This window comes from Nanorana parkeri, unplaced genomic scaffold, assembly GCF_000935625.1.
Source record: "Nanorana parkeri isolate BGI_ZX_2015 unplaced genomic scaffold, ASM93562v1 scaffold888, whole genome shotgun sequence".
In the NCBI taxonomy this organism is placed as follows: Eukaryota; Metazoa; Chordata; class Amphibia; order Anura; family Dicroglossidae; genus Nanorana; species Nanorana parkeri.
The window spans coordinates 554,590-569,544 of NW_017307156.1; the positions used below are offsets into that span (position 1 = coordinate 554,590).

The 14,955-nt window shown below is 40.5% G+C and overlaps 1 protein-coding gene across 1 annotated transcript in view; it reads left to right on the top strand.

Moving 5' to 3' along the window:
• Positions 1–14,955, top strand: part of NDP (NDP, norrin cystine knot growth factor) — a 99,183-nt gene that overhangs the window by 50,659 nt on the left and 33,569 nt on the right. The window contains exon 3 of the mRNA XM_018565796.1: positions 10,490–10,837. Within this exon, the coding sequence (XP_018421298.1) occupies positions 10,640–10,837 (198 nt within the window). The 5' untranslated portion in view covers positions 10,490–10,639. The remainder of the gene's footprint in view (positions 1–10,489; positions 10,838–14,955) is intronic.

A 14,955-nucleotide genomic window follows, 5' to 3' on the forward strand; every position in this document is an offset into this window, starting at 1 on the left:
GTCCCGCAGCTATCGGGCGAGCAGGTTAGAACCCCGCCGAGAATCGGCGGGTTTTCGAACATGTTGGCTCGACAAAAGACGTGCGACCGTACAGTAGAAATGGTCGCACGTCTTAGTTCACACTGCTCGATTCTCGTACGATTGCGGGATTTCGCCCGATTCTCGTACGAGAATCGAGCAGTGTATGGGCACCTTAAGATACTCGTTTTATACCCAATCATGTTAATAATCTGTTGCCAATTAGCCTAATTAGTTGTAAAATGCTAGCTCTTCCTTGTTAGTAACAAGTATGGCACGGTGTTTGTTGCCCTGTCCCAGCTTTTTTGAGAAGTGTTGCTGCCATCAATTTCAAAATTACCTTTTTTTTTATAATGGTACATTTTCTCAGTTTAAAAATTTGATATGTTTTCTATTTTCTATTGTGAATAAAATATGGGTTTATGTGATTTGCAAATCAATGCATTCTGTTTTTATGTAGTTTTTACAGTGTCCCAACTTTTTTGGAATTGGGGTTGTACTTCCCTGTGTTAAAATTGCCCAAAGCACAAATTCCCACCCCCCATAATATTTACTTACCAGACCTCAGATGCAATGGCGCCCAGCAAAGTGAGGACATTCCTTTTAGGTCACCCTATGACTATGTCAAATGACATGTCAAAGCCAAGGAGGAGCCTAGGATTTCCCTCAGCTCTCCAATGCCTGGTCCTGCCCTGATCTGATGTCTGAAAATAGTGACCACTTCTGAACGAAAGGTTGGCGATCTACCCAACATATTGCTGTTGTCAATGAGTAGATCGCTATCAACCTGTTCCTAACATCTTAAATAAATAATACCATTGTAACAATAAAATTAATCAACATTGCCACATATACAGTAAATTAATTTCAGTCAATAAAATACAATTTTGCCAATATACCCAAGTCCCATATTTAACTGCAGCATTCCAGTTTTATGAATGATTTACCTGTATATATACATAGTTGTTTGACAAATCTACCAAAGCTTCAGAAAAGAACATGTGAGGGACTCACAAATGTTGTTTTGAAGTGAAGCCCAGGTCAGGGTGTGAAGCCAACATTCCAACTCTTTGGCAGCTTTTTAAATCCTTTTTGAATTAATCAAGAAATGCTTTGGATTCTGGCAGTGTATGATCAGATGAACACTATCTTCACAAAACAAAACATATATTTCGCAACCGCCGAGAACCGCGGTTGTGAAACTGCCGAAAGTGCAGATACTACTGCAAACTAGTCTCACGAGTGAAACTTCGGATTGCAGAGACAAGACAAGTCTTCCTCCAATCATAAATCTTTTGTACCTGACGTTAGCTGTTGCTGGGGAGAGTGGAAGAATACTGTTATCTTGCCTCTGCAATCCACTCTCCCCAGCAACAGCTGATGCCAGGCACAAAAGATGTATGATTGGAGGAAAACTGTTATCTTGTCTTTGTAATCCGATCATAAATCTTTTGTACCTGACGTCAGCTGCTGCTGGGGAGAGCGTGTAGCCAGTGCCAGAGCTGTTATGTCGGAGCATAACGTGATTGACTCAGAGGTAAGTGTGATGAATTATATCATTTAAAATATTGATTTCTGAATTTTGGGTAAGAAAAGTTGGGGGCGTCTTATAGACGGAAAAATACGGTAAATACATTTACACACTATAGAAGCACAAAAAAATGTGAGGCCTGGGTGGCCAGGAAAAGGAGTGCAGCGAGCACACATCATTTTAACATTGGGTATCTTGCAAGGATTGGGAGGGGGCCCAAGCCTCCCCCCCCTTGAAAGGCATCTTGTCCCCATGTTGATTAACTGTTTGTTTGTTAACATGTAGCAAGGATCTGTCATTTTGCGGTAGTAGCACTCTTGCCCTGACTCCGCGGCTGGCTGCTGTAAGTGAACAAACCAGCTTGGGATCCTGGGTGATGTCACTGACCAAATATGGTCATGACAATATTTGGTCAATTATGTCACCCAGAATCCCCTGCTGGCTTGTTGATTTACAGCAGTTGGTTGGGGATCATCTATTTTGCAGTGTGAGTGCTTTGGATGAACATCGCTGGATTTGTTTGTCAGCAAGACATTGTAGTGTCAGCTGGTATTCCTTCATTATGGTCACTAGTTGGAGCTGAAGAGCATAGGCAATAATTACTTATTTCTTATATTTCTCAGCTTCATCTAGTTGCCATAATGCAGTATTACATTACATTCCACCTAAAAAGAAAATATACTAAGAAAATAAATTTGTGCTTCTATCCACAAACGTGCACAGAGATTCGCAGAGTGAATGGCTCTGTGAATTGTTTATTCATAGACTCATTTAAGTACTAAGTATAGTACAGTGATACAGTCAGAATCCATTTTATACTGGCTTGGTTTAAGTAAAGTCAGTTATGATTGGTTGCTGTGTGTTTACTGCACTTTGAACTTAGCACTTTACTACTTTCACTGTTTGTTGAATAAGACACGACATAGGAATAGATTAAATAAACATACAGTATGTACCATTTCTGAAGTTACTCTTTGTTGCTTAATATAAGCTTTGAAAAAGCATTACTCATCATCTTGTTACACAGTATCTAAACTTTCTGGAGGTTCAAGAGAGACAGCTCCAATTTATGGTAGATTTGTCATTGCTGAGAGAGACAGACTTTTAGTTGGTTTGCTACACTGATTGAGAAACTGTGCACTAACTTAATTCTACCTGCAGAACCTCTTGTGAAATGTAGCCCAAAGGATTTGCAATAATATTTCCAGAACAGCAGCATGTGAAATCTAAAATTGAGTTTCTTGCAATGTATGTAGTAGACCCAGGTGGTGTATTTATTGAATTTAATTTTGTATCTGGCCTCTCTTGACTGGTAAAATGCTGCTATGCTAAAAAAGGTAAGGTTTTGCAAACAGGGTATTCCTACTATTTGTTTCAAGCTATGTGTTGTATTTTTACATGTTCATTGTTCAGTGTTGCAGCTCATGTTGGTGTTCCATAGGGACTCTGTAGAACATGCTAGAAAAAGTCTGCCTAAGCAACACATGATAGAGGAGCAAATGCATATAAGGGTTGGGATTCCAGACATTCATTGCAGCTGTCCCTCTGAAATATAGACACATATGTGAAGTGCATTGTGTGACATTTTCCATACTGCTCCATTATGGCATACCTAGTTTGGTATAGTAGTACTACCCTACATGGCACATTCAGAATGCCAGAATGCACATGTGGCAGTAGGTTGAAAATACTGTACCAATCTAATATGCATATTGGGTAAGTATAGTAGCGCTTGTTCTACGTCTACTTAATTTGTATTGACACATCTTACATCAGCGCAAGTGTGAGAATTGTTTTTCCTAGTAAACTTGATAACAAAAGGTGAGGAAGCTATATATTTATAACTCTGCGTTTTAACATTGGTTGTAATGCGTCTGGACAGGAATACAGTGGGGGGGTTATTCAGTAAAGAGCCGAAGGATCCAGTCGTAGCTTCGGCTGATGCTTCGGCTCTCTTTGGCCGCCTCTGCCCTTTGGTACAGTCGAACCGAAGGGCTGCTGAACGGGCTATTCACAATAGCCCGTACAGCAGCCGAAGGCAGCCGAGCGGCTCAGCTGAACCGCTGATCTTATGGCTGGCTCCGCCCAGTTGGAATGACAGATCAGTGTCCCCAAATGATCTGGGGACGCTGATCTGTCATTAAACAATAACAACTGGTTGGATCTGGCTGGCTCCGCCCACTTGTTGTTCATTGGTCAGGACCTGCTAGAAGATTCTGGCAGGTGTCCCGGCCAATAGGAAACAGTTGGGCGCTGTCACCGCTAGCTCCGCCCAATTGTTTTTCTTTTGCCGGCATCTATCAGATGATTCATTATGTGGCGGGAGTCTGTCGCATGCGGTCGGGTCGGCGTGCAGCGTTTAAAAATTTTTTATTTTATTTATTTTTTCTTTTAAAATATTTGTATTTATTTTTTAACATTTTCCTATTTTTAAAATAAATTTAATTTTTTTTTCATTCTTTTCATGTATTTTCTATTCTGCTCTGTTCCTTGGAGGTACCAAGCAAAATAGCCGAGCAAAATAGCAGAGCCAAATGCCGCCCGGCATTCGGCTATTCACTCACTGCTGTTCGGCCCCTATGAGTAGCCTCCACTCCAAGCTTGCTCCTTGGATGGACTGCAATCTCACGTTTGTTACAAATTTGTATTGAAATTATAGTCTATCACAGGAGTGAGCTTGAAGCAGTGGCTACACACAGGGACCATGGGGAACAAATGTAGCCACCTTCCAGAACTAAGGACAGTGTCAGCACCAATTCAGAGATGTAATCTACAGCCGAGTGATACACAAATAAGATACATTTTTGTTAATAGTTAAGGTACCTCTGTACCGAGTGATACACAAATAAGATACATTTTTGTTAATAGTTAAGGTTGCATTTTTAGAAATGTAACACCTGAGTTTAGTGTTACTTCAAGTAAGTAACATTTACTCTATATGTTTGTTTATTTTTTTTATAAAACTGTAAAACAGACACCTAAAAGGTAAGAAGAATAAATATGCCAAGAAATCAAGTATACATTTCATTACTGACACTTTACTCTTTAAGCGATGAAGGTTTAAAGGTTAAATTCATGATATATACTGTATTTATTATTGCATATAACATAGACACAAATAAAACTAATAAAGTCGCAAATAGCACTCATCATACAAATAAACACATATTCATAATATGTTATAAACACCTCAATTCTTAGTAAGTCATATTTTAAATATCTACATAAAGAATATAATCTTCTGGACAGCTAGAGATGTTCATGACCGTAAATGCCTGATGTATCAGTAGCATCATGGGAAATTGCTTAGTAACTTTAACTTAAATATTTGTTAACAACAGAAAAGCTGTGTAAAATTGTTCTTTTTTTGCTACTGTTTCAAGAGTAGCTTCTGTACACATAGCTTTTCACATATGTTGGACACACTTCCCAGCCATCCCTCATATGGAGGGACTGTCCATTATATGGAACCAAATCCTTCTGTTCCACTTTCCTCCTCAGTTGTCCCTCTTTTTGGTTGTAAAGATATCTTCTGATGTAAAGATATCTCTGAAAATGTACTATTTAATCTCCTCATGACCTATGACGGGATAATCCCGTCATGAAGTCGTAAGGGGTTACACAGACTCCCGATGGCTTTCAGCCACAGAGAGCCTGTTCCGTTTTGTCAAGCCAGCAACCGGATTTACAGTAGAAGCGATTCTGGCGGCTCAGCTGCCACCACATCGCTTCTACAATCCCAAAGCCGTGCCGCCCCCACCGCCCGACACCCACACCTTGTTTCCCGGGCTCCGTTGCCCCTCCTACGGGCCAGGGACCGGGTTCACGGGTGTTGGCTGGAAGCTGGGGAGGAGAGCGGTGAACATCCGTGCACTGATCCCCGCCCTTTACTATGGGACCAGAAGCGGTGTGTATTGCATCACTTCCGGTCCCATCGATGTCAGCGCTGGGCTCCTGAAGCCCAGCTATAAGCTATTGAAGTGCGATCTGCACTTCAATAGCTTATTTAGAGTGTAAAGGTGATACTAGGGGTCTTTGGACCCCCAGCATCACCTTAAAGAGTACCTGTCATTGCCATTATACTATCACATGGTGGGGCTTGTAAGTCCCCCTATGTGACAGCAATTAAAGTAAAGTTTTAAAAAAAACAGTTTAAAAAATAAGATTAAATAAATTAAATGTAAAAATAAACAACGATTGCGCTTCACATGTTGGGTATCAGCGCGCACGCTGGAGTGAGAGCAATAATTCTAGGGCCAATATTTACACGTACAGTATCTCTAAACTGATGATCTGTATCGGCTTTTAAAGCGTCATGTATGGAGTTTTTGGGGTACTGAAATTTGTCGCAGTTTCATGGACACACACAATTTTTAACCTGGGCATGTTGGGTATCTATTTACTCGTTGTAACCTCATCTTTTATATTTTACCCAAAAAAAGGATAGTTTTATATAGTGTTTTGGGACACTAAATTTAACTTAAGTGCATTTTCCACTAAATGTTTGGGTTTGATAATAAGTTGCGCTAATGTCGTGCAACATAAAAATTTGCAACTGCCACCATTTTATTCTAGAGGGTCTTCTTGGCTTTCAGAAAATATATAATGTTTGGGGGTTTTAAGTAATTTGCAGGCCTAAAATGTGGATTATATCATGTAAACAAAAAATGAAAAAAAGGCCTTTGTCCTTGAGGGGTTTAAACCTTCATCCTATATTTTATAAAGCCTGTACAAAGGAAAAGTAATGATGGGACCTATTATTTTTGGTACATAAATTCCCTTATGGGCCACATAACTGGGGGCATGGCAGGGTGTGTGTCCATTGCCTTAAATACATTGAGCTAGAAAGTGTCCCTCTTTCTCATCTCCAAAGTTTGTAGGTATGATATAGGATATGGCTATGTATAGTCTAGGGTGCTCAGAGATCTGATTTTGGCAGGATTAGGCAACAATAATGATGGCTATGAGTGACATCGGATTGCAGCCCAAAACAATGGACCTTGGTGGAAAAACTAGACTGTTTTTCCACCTAGATAGAACTGGTTCCAGGAACCTCTGTTGCACTCAAGGAAATCATCCATGTGCATAGAATGAAAGTATACCGGTCTCTACCCAAGATATCTTTAGGTGATTTGTTAGTTTTGTAATGTTCAACTATCACCAGATTTCTTTGTATGTCTATTTAAGATGAGATTAATTAATTCCTTTGCTGTTTTGCATTTCCTATATTACTCTCAATACATGCTTGCAATTTATAGCTTAGGGATATGCTGATGCTGTAATGGTAGTACAATAATGGTAGTACAATACAGTATATGACTATTTCTGCATTTAATTATGCTTTGTTTGTTTTGGATATGTACAATTAATGTTTCAATGCCTTGGCAATGTCAGCTTTTTAATTCATGTGTTTCTTATTATAATATGGCTTGTTAACACATCAGTAGTGAGGAAGCGCCAACGGGCAAAGATCACATATTATTGCATTTTTTTTTCCTGGGCTGGTTTGACCTAGAGTTTTCTGTTAGTGCTTCTTTCATTCATATACACACCCATATTGTTCTCATATTTTAAATCTGTATTTAGCCAAGTGCTAATAAAAAGCAGTTCATGAGCTAGCAAAGCATATGGGGGAGAGTACGAGAAATATTAATATGCCTTACAAGCAGTTTAGTGTTAAAATTGATGTGTTTGAGTTTAAAGCTTTGCACAGTTGTATGCACAGTTGTATGCACAATCTTGTATTTTAATTCAGAATTTTTCAAACAAATAGCAGCTTTGTTTAAGTTAAACAGAACTGGCCTGATTTTAAGTTAAAGTTGGCGCTGGTATTGTTCTTGGCTGAAAAGACTGTACAGCAGTACTGTTTATTAAGTGTTATTCAGTGCCACCCAGGAATTCTGTTCTAATGCTGGTGTCCCATGTGTTCCAGTTATTTCCCAAGGAGAGCAGAGTAATTTTTTAATAAAAGACTTGCAGTATGCAGTAACTACTTCTGCTTCTTCTACTGTAGCTGCTACTCCTAACCTTTTTACTACTGTTTATATCGGTGATTGTTATTATATTTGTTATAATTAAGATTATAATATTCACTCATGCTATATTTATTATTATACTAGTCCTCTGCTGCTTCTTGTTTGCTTTGCTAATATATGACTTATTATAAGAAGACAAATATATAAAGAACATATGTAAGGAGGCATTAAGGACTTTTTTTTAAAGGGCTACAACTTTGGCTAGCGGATCTCAGGCCTATTCATGGCTTTGACTGGTTCATTTTAAATAGCTATAATACCACTGATCTCAAATCCATACTGTAGGGCCTGTAAAGTGGAAGAGCCTCGCTCGAATCCTGGTCAAGACACTATCTGCAAGGAGTTTGCATGTTCTCCTTGTGCTTGTGTGGGTTTTTTCAAGGGTACACTGATTTCCTCCGAGACTCCACAGATATGCTGGGCAGTTAATTGGCTTCTGTCTAAATTGGCTTTGCATGCGTGTGTAATAAGGACCTTAGACCTTAAAGGAGAACTATGAGATGAGTGATTTCCACTCACCTCATAGTTCTAAGCCGACCTGTGACAATGAGACTGTCACAGGTCGGCTCAGTAGATCGGGAGGTGAGGGAACACATACCGGGTTCCCTCACCTCTCGATCCTGTCACGGCTCTCTGCCGTGACAGGGGGAGGGGCTGGATTCCCCTCTCCCCGCTCCGATCTGCCAGCGCTGACTGGCGGAACGGACGGGGGAGGGGGCGGGTACAGCTGGCTCTGCCTCTAGGTAGGCAGAGCCAGCTGTCACTCACGCAGCTGGGCGGATCCCGTCATCTACGTCGGTATCCGATCCATGTGCGGCGTCTCAGTATACCGCGAGCTGTAGCTCGCGGTATACTGAGCTTAGGGTAACGGGAAGACGCTAGTTTGTGTCCTCCCGTTACCCTAAGGGGAACTATGGGGAAAAACACTGACCCCATAGTTCTCATTTAAGCTGCTTGATGGCAGGGACTGATGTGAATGTTCTGTATGTAAATTGCTGCGTAAATGGTCAGCGCATATATAAATACCTGTAATAAATAAATTTAACTGGGCATATGATAAAGCAGGGACTACTTTCAGCTGCTGAAGTTGTATAAAAACAAAATCTAACAGTTTGGTCTGACCCTCAAAAATGTCATATGAATAAAGCAGAGGAATTCTAACTAATTGTTAATCAGATATTCCATAACGGAAATACAATCTGCAATCAATTTCTTAAAGAATTCCAAAGAGCCAAGATCTGATGGATTTTGTGTGACATATTAAAAGACATTTGTGGACGATTTAAGCCCAAACTTTGCCCAAATATATGATATTTCAAATCCACATTCCTTACTGGCACATATTACAATGGTTCCAAAACAAGATAAAGATAAGCACACATTAAAAAGTTTCCATCCAATTTCCTTATTAAACTTAGGCTTTCTTCTTCTGAATCCAGAATGAATACCTTTTAGTAATTTGTTATTGATAAAGATCAAGTTGGTTTTATTCCAAAGAGACATGCCTGTGATAATATATGGGAATGTAATACATCATATGAACTCTTGTAAACTCTTGTAAGTTAAAGGGTTTTCTTCTAGCATTTGATGGACAGGTAAAGGCCAGGTCACTATCTACAAGGAGTTTGCTTGTTCTCCCTGTGCTTGTGTGGGTTTCATGCGAGCACTCTGGTTTCCTCCCACACTCCAAAGACATGCTGGTAGGTTAATTGGCTCCTGTCTAAATTGGCCCTCATATGTATGAATGTGAGATAGGGACCTTACATTGTAAGCTCCATGAGGGTAGGGACTGATGTGAATGTGCACTATGTAAAGCGCTACGTAAATTATTGGCGCTATATAAATACTAATTCAAAATAAAGGCTCAAAAAATGTGTTTTGTTTTTGGTTCAGAACGATCCAAATTTTCAGTTTTTTTGGATTCAGATCGATCCAAATTTGTCACTTTACAAAGAATGGCCAATCCCATGCAAGGAATTTTTTTTTTTTTTAAAAAGGTGTTTTTGCTTGCACATTATTGGGTGATGGAAGGTGCAGACCTGAGCGATTCGAGATGCGCATCCCAGGATCACACGGTCGTGCACAATTGCAGATAGCAATTACAGCGCGGCCCCATTGGTTTCAATGGGGTACATCCGAGCGGCAATCGCTGAGAAAAGGTACATGTGCCGTTGTTTTGCGATACACGACGTGTGGCTGTTTTAGATGCAATTGTGTTCATATGCACGGGCGGAATTGCGGCGGAAAACTGCTCGATTCACACGGTGCGACTGTGGTGCCATTAGTAAATAATGGTACCACAGCCCGATCGTCCATGATGGGCAACTCTGTGACCCTGTGGCAATCCGCGGGGTATTGTGCACGATTGCCGCGTGATCACGGAACGCCAAGGTGTGCACTGGCCCTCAAGAGAATAAGTCTTTCTTTTCTTAAAAGTGTATATTAAAGAAGAACTCCAGTTTTTTTCCAGATTAGCCATTGCAGTAGGGATACCCACACACTGCAAGGGTTAAGAGCTCATTTTGGTCTAGGAGGAAAAATAAAGTAGAAGAAATACTGACCTGATTCTCGGTCCTGCGCCAATGACGGCTCACCTCTCTCCCCATCCTCTCCGGCCGTGGTATGTCCCTCAGCAACCTCACGTCTATTGGACCTGTATTAGACGTAACAACATTACAGGTCCTCAAACTGCTGGAGAACGTGGTCGAAGAGGCTGCGGGGATCGGTGTAACAGCCAGGCTGGACAGAGGATAAGAAAAAGAAAACTAATGAGGCCACCCATCTAAGAACCATTAAGCTGCAATATATCAACATTTTGTTTCCAGGTTTAGATATGCTTTAAGGTGATTATAGCAAAAACATGTATGGTAGACGGGAACTAATCATTTTTTATACTTTGTCACAGGTGAAGCAATGGATTACAATTTCATAACTCAATCAAAGCATCAGGACCAATGGCAACTTGAAAGATAATGCAAGCATTTGCCTTTAATGTGTACATAGCACGTGGATTGGGCTTCTGGGTCTTGTTTCTTTAAGGTCCTTATTTTGTTACATGCTGGAAAGACTTTGGAGAACAATGGGAAACTATGTCCTGTTTGTCTGGATTTCTGCAATCTCCCTGGGAACATTAGTAATTAGTGCAGACAGTAAAAAGAGCAGCGCTTTCCTCACTGAGTCAGATCCAGACCGGTGTATGCGGCACCACTATGTGGATTCTATAAATCACCCACAGCACAAATGCACTGCAAAGGTATGTCCAAGTTTGCTAATATATTGAATTTTGTAAAGCTCTGCCCAAACTGTTGGTGCTATATAAATAATAATAATAATCCCGTTTTACTAAAACATTGGTGGTTTATGACTTTGCTTCATAAACAGTGTTTACTGTATTTATACTGTAAGATATGTGTAATTAAAGTCATAAAACAAAAATCTCATATTTTGCTTCAGCTTGCCATTTTAACATTGCTCGCCCTGTATCTTTAAATTTCTATGTCCATTTGGTCCCCATAAATACATTTGAATAGATACTGAGAAACACATTCACATACATTTCTTGTATGCCTTTGTCCACATTTAATTTTGCCTTCCTAATATCTCCCATTGTAGTCACACATACAGAAGCACTGTGCTTAGAAACTAGTGCTATGCTTTTTTCACAACTCCCTCACAGCTTCACACCTCCTCCTTAATGTCCTGCCCATATTCCCACCCACCTCTCTACTTTCTGGAATCAAACTGCATGTGACAAGTGGTGAAAGGCATTGTGGGAAATGACCTGGATAACTGGGAAACACAAAAAAGATCAGAAGCTCTGAAGAGGCAGGGATATGCAGTGTTTTGTTTTTTTAAATAACAAAATACTTTTGAGCTTTATAACAAAACCTCTTTACGTATTACACAATGCTTGTTCTAAATACCTAAATGCATTCAGGTGCTTTTGGATTTCCTTTAATGTAGCATGCAAGCATGTGCTATTTGTACCTGTGAATATACTATTGTATTTATCACAATAGAATTGTGACCAAGTGTCAGAACACTTGGGCTTGCGTCGATGGGCAAATGTTGTGTGGTTTTTAGCTGCATTCCCCTGGCATCTGAGATGAGCTTTAGATGTTTCTCAGAGTTAATTGACAGCTACATTTGACCTGCAGTTGTCCACCTTCTGACCTGCATTTGACCTCCTTCTAAACACATTAAAGGAGAACTATGGGCTAAGTGTTTTTCCCCATAGTTATCCTCAGGGTCACGGGAGGACATAAACTAGCGTCCCCCCGTCATTCAAAGCTCAGTATATCGCAAGCTACAGCTCGCGGTATACTGAGACCGCCGCAGCCGAGATGGATCCCAACATTAATGTCAAGATCCACCCAGCTGCGTGATTGGCAGCTGGCTCTGCCTATTCAGAGGCAGAGCCAGCTGTACCTGCCCCCTCCCCCGTTCGTTCCTCCAGTCAGCGCTGGAGGATCGGAGCGGGGAAGGGGAGAATCCCTGCAGGGAGCCGTGAGTGACAGTCACGGCTCTCTGCAGGGACAGAATCGAGAAGTGAGCGAGCGATGGTATGTGTTCGCTCACTTCCCGATCTATTGAGCCAACGTGTGACAGTTTCATTGTCACATGTCGGCTCAAACTATGAGGATGAGTGAAAATCACTCACCTCATAGTGCTCCTTTAAGCAGCTTTTGCAATTCTTCTTGATATGTTCTGACGGAATCAAAAACCCTTCTACACAGACCCTAAAATGGGAAATAATTTCACTTTATATAGATTTCCTGTTTTTAGCCTCCGTTGATCTTCTTTAAAAAATATTGGTTGCCTGACTGTTTATGACTTTAATACATTCTGATTTACTGACTCGAAACAAGCTTGCAACCAGTAAAGTCAGAGCACAACATACTTGTTCTGGGTCTGTGATTTAGAAAGTTATAAAACCATTAGATAAGCATGACAGCTAGTCAAATAGTATGTTAAAGGGCACGTATAGCCAAAACCTTTGTGTACAAAATATTGAAGGGTTAAAAATGGCTTTTAATTGTAATCTTTTGCATAGACATCTAAATATATTAGAATTCTTAATATAACTATTTGCGTTGGCTTGAAATAATTTACCTTGCAATGGAATTGTATTTAGAAAATTGTAAGGTAAATGTAATTTTTTGGCTTGGTATACTGTGGCTAACATATGCAGTATAGAATGTGTAGAACAGTACTTCAATAAGCTAATGTTTTCAAGTGTCTATCACATGGGTGAATTTCTGCCTTGAGATATAACAGAAAGCTATGAGTTACTGGCACAGAATTTAAAATGTGTTCTTCATATCTTATACAAAGACCCAGAAGAGAATGGAACAGCAGGAAAGGTGGTAGGGGGAGAAAAGCGTTTCTTTATTCAATACAAAATGCATGAAATATGATCACACTGCTGGTAAATAGGTATGTGAAATACTTATGTAATGGTTCTCCTATCTGCATGCATTCTGGGTACTGTTAACCTCTCTCTTCTCCTGTATTTAAACATTGACCTCAACCTAATGACAGGACTTCCTCTATTGTCATGTCCATGTCTTAAATCAGCACATGTTGTGTATTCACACGATCAAGTTGTGCATAGAGACTAAGGCTCTTCAGCATGTTTCTCAGGATGTTTAAATATGTGGATGCTGGTTAACAAAATCAATAATAGAGCTGGAACTGTTGAAGTTCATTTCTATACTGATGATTTTTACACCGAGCTTAAACTAGCTTAAAATAAACACAAGATATGGGCAGCACATTGTGTTGCAGCATGAGGGATCCCTGGTTCAAATCCCAGTCAGGACAAAATCTGCAAGGAGTTTGCATGTTCTCCCTGTGCTTCTGTGGGTTTCCTCCCAAACTCAAAAGACACACTGGAAAGTTAATTGGTTTCTATCTAAATTGACCTTCTATGCATGTGTAGCATTCCCCTGACCCCCAAGGGCATCTGGAGAGCCCAAGAGGCAGGGAGGACTGACATTTCACGCTCAGAGATGGATCCTTATCTGGGTTATGGGAGGTGAATAGTAAATTGAGGGCCAGTCACTTTAAGTAGAACAACCAATCTGGGAGAGAAGGTAGAGGGCTACAGACATCCATTGATAAAATGGACTCCAGACTTACCAGTCCCTTCCATCTTCCACAGTGCAGGAATACTTTAGCTGAGCAGAGGATGACACTGTGTAATAGAGCCACAGCTGGACAAGAGATCTTCTTTAGACCTTGCCCGGGAGAGACAACATACTTGTTCCTGAGTTCCATGCCATCTTGGCACCTCCAGCAAACAAAGAGCTCCTCTGGTTCTCCATCCCAGAGAGTTCCAGACCCCACCTGGGTCCACATCTGGCCTCCTGCAGACTTCAGACCTAGTTAGCTTCTCCAACTGTGTATACCCTACCTCCAGGCTGGTACCCCAGGGGCAGACCGATCAAAGCACATGGCAATTTCTGAGTATTTATGCACTTCCCCAGCATGCACCACTGGCCATGAAACTCCTAGTGATTTGCTGGAAAGACATAGACACGCCCAATGTTCTCCCATTGACTGCCACACTCTGTGGCAGAGTCACACCCCACCGCAGGCAGGTGCAGACAAATGCAGAACACCTAGGAATTAATAAATGATTACAAACTACAAATCAGCCAGACTTATTACAGTTTCAGCAACACTAAATGTAAAGAGCCACTCCGCTTAAGCCGAGGGGGCTACATATGTGAGATAAGGACCTTAGATTGTAAGCTCTTTGAGGATGCGGACTGATGTGAATGTGCAGTATGTAAAGTGTTATGTAAACTGTTGGTGCTATACAACGACCTGTAATTAATAAATAAGATTAATGACTTAACAACACCATGAGATAAAACTTAGAGAATATAAGGCGTTGACCAAGTCTAGAAGTGGCAAATTAGAATAGCACATCTACCTTTTTAAAGAAAAACAAAAATATGTGCAGTGACATTTACAATGCATCCTATATATATGCAGCTCCCCCTTTGTAGATCTTTTGCTTTAGATAAGCTGGCTCTTAAAACTGGTAATGAGCTGGCAAGCTTTTTTTTTTTTATACTACTAGTAGAATCTACTAAACTCTGATTGGATGCAACATTTAGATTGATGTATTATGAAAATGTACATTTTCTAGGGATGGATGATCACTATCCTAGGGTATCTAGGACTAGAATGATTTTCCCCACAGGGATGCAAATCTATGTACTGGAGAAATTAAACTTAAAGGAGAACTATGAGATGAGTGATTTCCACTCACCTCATAGTTCTAGCCGACCTGTGACAATGAGACTGTCACAGGTCGGCTCAGTAGATCGGGAGGTGAGCGAACACATACCGGGTTCGCTC